Source organism: Rhodnius prolixus, unplaced genomic scaffold, assembly GCF_049639745.1.
Source record: "Rhodnius prolixus isolate KJV_2025 unplaced genomic scaffold, Rpr scaffold_12, whole genome shotgun sequence".
Lineage (NCBI taxonomy): Eukaryota > Metazoa > Arthropoda > Insecta > Hemiptera > Reduviidae > Rhodnius > Rhodnius prolixus.
The window spans coordinates 8,905,456-8,915,462 of record NW_027411635.1 but is presented as its reverse complement, the minus strand read 5'-3'; the positions used below and the strand labels follow the sequence as shown (position 1 = coordinate 8,915,462).

Sequence of the window (10,007 nt, the reverse complement as noted above, 5' to 3'; positions counted from 1 at the left end):
AAAAGTTAAAAAAGAGGATACAAATAAGTTTATAAAAAGCACGAAGGGTAAAAGATTATAATGGGAACAAAATTATAACGAGAACAAAAGTACATTAATGAAAACAATTTATACGAGAACTAAGGTTGTAGGAGTAATAAGTATTTACTTTGAAGTGCAACGAATATTGTGAATCATAAAGGATTTAAAGTGGTAATATTCTGGACCCTTTTCTGGGCAATTTGAGGAATCTCTCAGGGGCCTTCGAAAGGTGCTAGAGATCACATAGGAATTGCCAAAACAGCTCAAGCCATTGAGGCCACAATGGAAGTCATCAATAAAAAAGATAAAGACTGATTTCCATAAATTCTTTCATTCTAGACACTTAGGCTATTTCATTCCTAAACAAAGAAATAAAAAGCTTACCTGAATCCCATGTGCCCAGTATCCTGTCGAATGCTTCAATTTGCCTAAAGTCCTTACAGCGTTTGACGCATAGGTTCTTGCATCAGGTACGAATAGACTATTTGATTGCAGACGATGACTGAATGCATTCATTTTGGTGTTCAAGAAAAATGGCGACAAATGCTGGACAGTCAGTCCATCCTTCTGGTATTCAACTCTGAGGGCTTCAGAGAAACTACGCACAAACACCTGAAAACATGAATAAGTACGGTTCAATGCGAAATCAATTTTTTAATAAATGTTTTAGTAATGCTGGAATAATGCCTGTTGTAAGTCATTTGTTGCCAGTAGTTAGTACGCCAGAGTTGGATCTCTTGCTTATGCCATTGGGCCGCCATCCAACCATTTCCCATCTGTCTATTTCGGTGAATAAATCCACTATCTATTGCTACTTACTTTTTCCTTCGAAAACACGTGTCAGATGGATTTTATGAAGGTGTCAAGTACAATGCATGCGCTAGCATCTTTTTGAGATGCAAGTTCATATGCCACAACCCTTTATGTCTGAAGATGGCCAGTTAAACGTATCTTTAATCACTAGAAGTCCTGCTCTTCTTGTACATGTGCTAGATTATGAACGTCAGCATCCCATAAAGACTCAATTTAGGACATTTTGAATAAAATACGTTGACATGAGGTACTCTACACTCAAACTAAAGATTAATATACGATATTAATGGATATATACTCGTAATATCCAACGCTAGATAGTATGCTGACGAAGTACATGTCTTGTATTTCACATCAAATTCACTGCAACTTCACTAGCTGTTCGCTGTTTACTACTTGATGTTGGACTTACGTGTAAAAAGACCCTCTACAATAGAGGGCTCCAATATTTTTGACCCTATTCCGCACCTACAATTCTTTTCGGCTGCTTATAAAAATTGATGAGAGTTCCTATTTTGCTGCGTAACACTTCTTTGAGTCTGCCTTTCATTTTAACTAAAAGGGACTAAGTTTTTATTAATTTTTATTTTTTAAGACGAGTTAGTTAGCTATTATAAGAGTTGGTTAATGTAGATCCTCTTTATAATTATTGTGTATATATAGATATATGTACCTTAGTAGCTGCATAGACTGTCATCAGAGGTAGTGGTTGAAGTTCGGAGCTTGAGGACACATTAACAATAGCGCCCTTCTTTCTGGCAATCATTTGCGGCAATACTAACTTCGTCATCATCATTGTAGCTCCAATATTGATATTAATGATATCCCATAATTCCTCTTCGGGCACTTCTGCCAGATACATTGGATAGGTGTACTGTTTGCCAACGTTGTTCACTGCAAATCAAAACTATCTGCTGTAAAACCTATCACGGTTTTAATTTACTCCATTTAATAATTGTGAGAGATACAATTTATTTAAACGTTTAGTTTCCTTTAATTAAATAAGAATGTAAAAGGGGAAGAAATAGTTAATTTTCTTGCAGGTATAAATAAATAGTCTTTATTTTACTACAGTCCAGCAATTGGGCAATGCACTTAACTCTTGAAATAAGAGATCCTCAACGTTTAGATTCAGCCCAGTTCAGAAATCTTAGAATATCTTTTATAGAAAAATGTTTAAAAACAAGTATTAGGCATTGATGTAGGTAAATCGTGTGAGCCGTTTCAAAACTAGAGTAGGCTAGTCAGTAGCTAGGCTACTTCTGCACAACCGAATTCCCAAACTTGGACTTCTAGCAATGTCTATAGGCTCCTTACCCTACAGGTGGCAAAATAGTAAATGATTGTAAAAGGGAAGTATAACGTAGTTTCCCGAGATCCCCTCGAATAACCATTTTCCCCGAGGAAAAACTCGAGAAACAGTGGTAGACATCTAGTTGAGTAAATAGTACACGAAAATCGTTGGTCATTTGTGGGGAAATTATGAAAAACAGGAAAATCGCTTCAGTAAAATCGTTCTTATGTATGATTGGTTTCCTCCGAGACCTCGGAAGCAGATTATAGTATCAAAAATTGCTCCAAGTTTGAGCTTCCTAAGGGTTTGTTTTTGAAATATTTATTCACAATCACATGTGACCATGCGCTGAAAACCATTTTTCGTATTCGAGGGATCTAAAAACATTAGGAATATCCTAGTAGTCTAGATAGTGCAACTGGCAGCCTAGGCTTCAGCTTAATTAAGTAATACGAGGATTTTTCTAAACAAAATAACTAATACTTACCCAAAATTCCAACTTGGATTTGTTGTAACTGCTTTTCAATATCACCAAAGAGTTCCCGTCCTTTACTAAAATCAGCTACAATAATTTTTGTTCTTACGTTGTATTTAGTTTCTGGAACAAGAACAAAATGACTGCAGCGTCAATCAACAATTATGAGATCTAAAATATATTTGAACCCTTTCCGCTTTCGTACAACTTAATCAGCAACTTCTCCGTAAGAATGGTCCTCTCCGCGTCACGATTTTCCCCTTAACTACTAGGCTACGAAGTTAGATAGAGCTCTTAAGGTATTCGACAATTAATGATGCTCTTTAAATCCACAGATCTATATGTTCTTTATACTTTTATCTCAAGGAATCCCTTATAACTATCCTGTTATGTAATCCTGTTACAGTAGTAGCTGATTTGTTCACTTATCTAACTTATGCAGATGAACAATTGATTGCCTAAAACGTAACTTTTAGTCTGCCTAATGTAGAAAATGATCTCTACCGCTCTAACTTGGCAGTTTTGTATGAAAATTTTGTGTGCAAATTAAATCAACCATTTCTCTGTTTAATTCACCTATTTAATAGCTCAAACGTTTTTATTTTGAATATTACATCACAAAAAAAATAGAAAAATCTATTTGGTAAAATGGCCCAGTTCGAATCCCGCGTATGACTACATTTTATTAAAAGTATTGTGATGTATTAAGTATTAAGAATGACTGCATACGCGGGATTCGAACTGGGGATCTCCCACTTACAAAGCCACACTCTTGACCACTAGTCCAATACTCGCCCCTCTCAAGAAGAAGATATTCTTACCGTAATCTTAGGTCAAGAAGTCTGGCATACGGGGTACATTAAACTGATGTGATGTTGCTTTTATTTGGTGATAAAACAAATTTATCCTGATTCTCCCACAACCGTTACATTACACTACATTCTTTAAAATTTTCAATTATTATTTTTAGTCTTTGCGTCACAAATAACATTTTTTGCAGACAGACGACCTCCCAAAACGTATATTTCTAGTGGAAAATTAAATATGTATTGAAAACCGTTCACGAATAGGTAAAATTGTAACTTTGATCTCAAATATCTCGACAAATATTAGGAATATCGAAACGGGGTTAACGTCATTTTTCTCCATTTTTTATGTAGTTTTCATAATTATTGTCAAAACCAGTGGTCCTCATGAAATACCAATCAGTTTTTTGGCCGTAACTCCGCCAAAAATGAAGATACAGCATCGGGGTTAGAAAATTTGAAAACTAGACCAAAAAAAAAACATAGTTTACTCCGTGGGTTTTTTCGGAATTTTGCTTTCCCAAAAAGTTATTAACGGTTAGTGCGTTTTAAATGGATCACACTGTATATTTTTGTCTGTTTATACACACAAACATATATATAACATCAACAGTCAGGACAGAAGGCACATCAACCTTAGATGTCACAATGAAAAAATAATATAATTGTTAATAGCTTAAGCCGTGGAGATGAGCCAGCCCCTACATCAAAAGCTTGGCAAGAAAATATATATGTATTAATTTGGTAATATTCTTTCTTCCTCTAGAATAACACTAATCTTTTACTTTTAAGTAAAAGTTTGTTATTATCCATCTCAATTTGCTATAGCGATCCCATGAGATAAACATATATAGAACATGTAGGTTTAAGTGTTTAAACTGCTGAATATTTGAAAGTGTTTGGATAGCCTATTACTTAAAAAAGAACAGCTAGCAGAAATAAATTATTTAAAAATTATTAAAAGATAGATATTTTAAGATATAAATAGGCAAACTGACATCATTATCTTCAATCAATCAATCAATTTATTTATTTGTTACAGGGCTAGTCCCCATACAAAGGAGCATGGTGGTGTTAAGATACAGCTTAATAGCATACAATTATAAACAAACCAACAATTAATAATTACAGAATTAATAAATGAATTATCTTATGCAGACCAAAGTTACATATAAGTTTTTATACTACCATTCATACTTATATTGAAAGAAAATGCCTTAATTTCAAAATGGATGTTACATATTTATACAAAACCTGAGCTGAATCAACAGTGTCTGGGTTCAACAATTTTTCAATATGTTCCCCTACGTTATCAGAATGGTAATACTCTCTAATAGGTTTATGGAATGGGCATTCAACAAGAATATGTACCAGGTCTTCTTTCTTTTGTAATCGACATAACCCACAATCCAACTGAGGATCTAGTTTGCTTATTAATCTATCAAGGGTTAACTTTATCGAGTATTTTCCTCTTGTCCTAAGTTATCTTATTGGGAGTTAATACTAACTAAAAATAGATAATAGAATTACCTAGATCTGATGCCGTGGCTACTAGTTTCTCTTCATTTCGGCTAATCAGTACAATATTTAAGCCTCTTCTTGCTAACTCTTCAGAGTAGGCCCTTCCGATACCGTCCGTACAGCCAGTTACAACTGGAAAAAATTGAAAAATTACAAATTGAGATTATGTTTGTGGCATGAGTCAATAGAAATGTTTTGATAAAAATTGTTAACCCTATACTGAACCAATAATTTTTTTAGTAGAATAGCCCTATATTTATATGTTATAACATTAACAAATATTTATAATAGTAGTTTAATGAAAAGAATTGGAACCAGTTTCGAAAAAATTAATCTAATGAGTCTTCACGTTTAATTTGTATATTAGATTATAACGCCCGCATTACATTTTTTTAAATAATTATTATTGATAAATTGAACAAGACAATAAAATATGCGTGTCAATCCTGTAAAGATTATTATGTGACATATTACGGAAACGACGATTAAACTTTGTATACAAAAAAAAAAATTAAGTAATCTATTGCATGCCTTGGGTGGAAATTCAAGACACACCACTGGCAGTAGCTCTGTCTATTCTTCTATCTATAGTATACAGGCAAGGTTGTAGTTTCTCCCAATAAAGTGTAGATGGTAAGATTGTCTAGGGCATTTGAAAGACATATATTTGTAGTTTTCGTTAATTTTATACTTGGTATATCTATATATTGCAGTGACTGAAGTATGTTAGGAGGCATTCTTTATTTACCTTAAAAAAGGTGGTTGATCTGCAAATAGTGATGATGTATGGAAATTAATAGTAGTTTTTTTTAAATTAAATCGGTAGATCGCACGTAGTACTGACGATCAGAGAGAAGTGGTTTATGTTCCCTATAGTTTTCTAAATGTGTACACTGAACGATCTGTGACACATAGATGCATGCTACTATTTTAATGACAGCAATAGAAAGTTGGTTTAGTGACAGACATAAAACTAATGGTTTTTTTTTTTTTTAAAGCCGTTGTAGTAAGTGAAAGTGACACGAATAAAAACGTTATGTAGTGGGGTAACCAGAACGAATCTGTGACCCTGACAATGTACCTACCAGTGAAACTTCCTTTAGTAAACTAAACTTAAGTAAAGGATTATTAGTTGGGTATATGATGCTTGCGTTTACTTATAGGATTTATTTGTAAGCTAGAAACAGTAGCATCTAAAGGGATTATATTTAGTAAAAATATTTGTGGAGGAATAGTTTAATTAAGCTTATTTTACACAATTTACGTGTGCTAATGTTGAATTCTTGTGACCTCAAAAAGACGTTAGATTATATAACACTAGTTTGTAACACTATTCAGAAATGACCCAGTTCCCATATTGGATGTCAGAATTCTTCTCATTAAGAATATATATTCATTTATATCCACTTGTTGCCTAATGGTTAGAGGCAAGGCCCGCAAAGCAAAGAAGTATTGTAGTAATGAGTTCGAATCCCGGTCTAAGGTTGGATTTTATTTAATAGTTTATATTAGAAATTTAAGTCGAAGTATGTTTTTAGGAGGATGTAAAGCCCGCCATAATAAATAGTTAATCACTTTACTTTAATCGACCCACAAACATATTTAACATATATATGTACAAGAAAAAGTGACACCCATGTACAAAGAATGCATTGGTATGTCTGATGTATTCAAATATAAAATACAAATAATTATAAACTATTAATAAATAATGATTCAATTCAGTATTTAACTAAATCTGAATTGTAATAAATATAAATAAATAAAAGTAAACTTATTGTTCGGCATAATATCTGAATAGCTGCATTAAATAATTACACGATTCGCTTTTAAGTTTTTATTTTATATTATTTTTAAATAAAAAACGGATCAATATCCAATTTACAGAAACAACAATAAAATAACATAAATAATACAAATAGTTCTCAGTCTATGATTTAGGTTTATAATTAGGCTTTAGCATTTTATTTTACCTTTTAGAGGTTATTATACAGATTTATACAATACAAATAACTCAAAGAAATAGTTGACATCTGGCTTTATTTAGAAAATTTTGTATATCTGTGCCAAAGAAATCTAAGTCAAAATGATTGGCTATCCGCATCATACGAAAAACGTAATTATGTTTGCAGTACGGTACATTGAACGGAGAAGAATGTCGTGTCGTATGGGATGAGATATTAAAAGAAATTAGAGAAAGAAGGTAAGGACAGTCTATTTGTGAATGGAGAGGTTTGCAGAGGAAAGAGAGATCATAATAAATTCTTCTGGTGGCAAGTGGAGGAATATTGAAAGTAAGTTAATGCTATTATTGTTGTTTTATTGAATAAGATGAAGGTAGAGTTTTACAATAAAGAGAATTGAATTAAGAATGAATTTTTATAAATAATTGTTCTGAATCGAGAAATATAGAATAGAAGTGTTGACTGCTGTGGTATTTCTAAGATTTGTTACTGCTCTGGGCCTTTTCTAATGGAATATCAAGTAAATATTGCGGGTGTTGATTTCTGAAAAACAGAAATTGCCAAGGAAATAATTCCTATCGTACTTCACATTTAGCCAACCAAGAAATATGAAATGGAAGAAAAATAGAGAGAAAGATTTGAATCCTAGTTTTTCTTGCTAGTCAAGCCATTCGGTATGTTTGTCATACCATATTCTTCTAGTGTAAAACAGAATTTATGCAACGTTAGCGACTTTGCCTTGCAACTGAAGGTTACGGATTATTATTATCATTATAATAAAGGGTTGTTAACGATATATGTTGGTCTATGCATTCACTGCGCATTAACGAATTACTTTGCGAGAGAAGCGCTTATATATTAAAAAAAAAAAAATTATAGATACAGGAGAAACATAATGTATTGAGATACGACTAAATGATTATTAGAGAAAATTTATTTTAAGGGGATACTGAGATAACCCAACTGTGGACATGCTGAACCCAGGGTTATAGCCTGCCTTGAACCAGTTCTCTGATAAATCTTGGACCTTGAAGCGAATTCCCTGGAATACGGAGCCGTATTTCAGCCGGCCAGTAATCACTGTAATACTATAAAGTGTTCTGTTAACCCTTATTACATAAGTAATTACACGCACATACTTCCTCAAGGACACGATACATCTAATTATACAGGCCATCCAGTATTTACGAATCACTTATAAACTCGTTTATAAACTTCAGAAGCAAACTCATTCTGGATTTTTTATTGGCCACATTTTGGCCATCGTACGTTTAAATAAACTTGATAACCGTACTTTGAGTAATGTATCACCTCTTCTGTACATTTGAGAAGAAAGTTCTTGTCGGATTCATTTGGCATCTTCAACAACTATTTCTAAACCTTAGTATTAATAAGGTAATATTGATAAAGTTATTAAAAAAGAACGAAGGTCTAACGTTCATGGAAAATTGCATCCACTGTTTGAATCATGTAATCGTAGTAGTTAAACAAAACATTCTAACATATATTCTATTGGTCTAAATCGGGAGAATGAACTGTCCAAAACAAAATTTCTACCTGTTTTTGTTGCAGATAGTTGTGACAAATTTATGCCATAAAAAAGTGGCGAAAATTGTCTGGTTTAAGGTATGACGATTCTATCAGCCCTTTAATAAAACTGGTCTGAAGATTTCGCCGATGCACCGATGAGCATTGAATATGATTTGGATGATGTTCAAGGTGTATTAAGCCATTTCATCGCCCAACTTCTGCTGATAGAACTTTTTCTAACTTTATACTAAATGACGATACGGTTAAAAGCTTTACCTCAGTTTTTTAGTTGGGTTTGTCAGATGGTTGTTTGCTAGGATTCCCAGCTTTGGGATTTTCAAGCCTATGACGCTCTAGAAACATTTCAAATGTACTTCCTAAAAAAATTGTTTGCTCTGCCTGTTATAGCACGCCTAACTACATACATTCTAACATTAGATGCTCCAATGGGATCTTTACAGCCATTCAGTCTTAAATTTCAACTTCAATTATTGTATTAAAATTTTATCTTAAGTAAGAATATTTGCGCTTCTCAAACCATTGTTAAAAAAGTTTTTTTGTTGAAGCATTGGTTTCCGTTGATCCGACTCACTAGCCCTGCAATTTCTTCCCAGGTTTTTGATAACCTTCCTTCTTGATCCATGCTTATCTCCGAACTCCCTTCTCAAATTGAAACTGTCCACCGTGGAGTGTGAGGAAGGCTGCCATTCCTGACCATTTTCTCCTCTACTAGGTATTATTGATAAGTTGTACCCCTGAAGCGTCAGATTCGACTGGGTTGCGAATCTTTGTAAATTATTTCTTTATTAGATTGTACATTAAACTCATACATAAATAGGCGGTATATATTTATAAGAACATTTATTTAATTTGTTGTATTATGTTTCTAACGGAACCTTTTTTTATTTACGTTTAGTTTTATTTTAAATTTATTTTTCTTTGTATTATGATTTGTTTTCCAATGTATTGTAAATTATTTAAAAAAAGAAAAGAAAAGATTGCTCATATTTATATATTTTTTATTTTGAAAATATATTTTGAGTTTTGTTTTATAAAGTTATAAAATATATGTTTGTATTATTTTTATTTTTTTTCTGTTTAAAACAAAATTAATGCAATGAATTCAAGCAGACGGCTGCCATGCCTTTAATACTTAATACTTATGTTATTTGCTTTATTTAATAAGTGTGTATATTATTAACTTCTGCTGTAACACCGTTATCATCTCGAGCAGCAACTTCAAAATAGCACCTATCACCCCAGAACCTTCTCATCGCTAATCTTTTAGAGAAAAGCGGTACTCATCACTAAGACAAATTTGGTCATAATACTGTTTGACATGTAGATATCTTTCCTGGATCCAAGAGTATACATTATTCTCAGACATTCATTGGTTGCTCTTTTCCAATACTTTCGTAGCGTATTACGTCAATTATCCAGTATACTGGATGTAATCAAATCGGGAACACCACTATTGAAAAACCCATAATTTATATTCAATTCCCATTCTGAGCCGAATTTTTGAATTAATTATAATTATAAAAACCAGATGAAAACCTTTTCTCTTTTTTAAAAATATTTTC

General features: G+C 32.7%; 1 protein-coding gene across 1 annotated transcript in view; it reads right to left on the bottom strand.

The window, feature by feature from the left end:
* LOC141461691 (inactive hydroxysteroid dehydrogenase-like protein 1) overlaps positions 1–10,007 on the bottom strand; it is a 37,753-nt gene that overhangs the window by 2,270 nt on the left and 25,476 nt on the right. Inside the window, exons 2-5 of the mRNA XM_074142931.1 lie at positions 4,940–5,062; positions 2,616–2,726; positions 1,508–1,728; positions 406–633 (exon numbers count right to left, since the gene is read on the bottom strand). Of these exons, the coding sequence (XP_073999032.1) occupies positions 406–633; positions 1,508–1,728; positions 2,616–2,726; positions 4,940–5,062 (683 nt within the window). The remainder of the gene's footprint in view (positions 1–405; positions 634–1,507; positions 1,729–2,615; positions 2,727–4,939; positions 5,063–10,007) is intronic.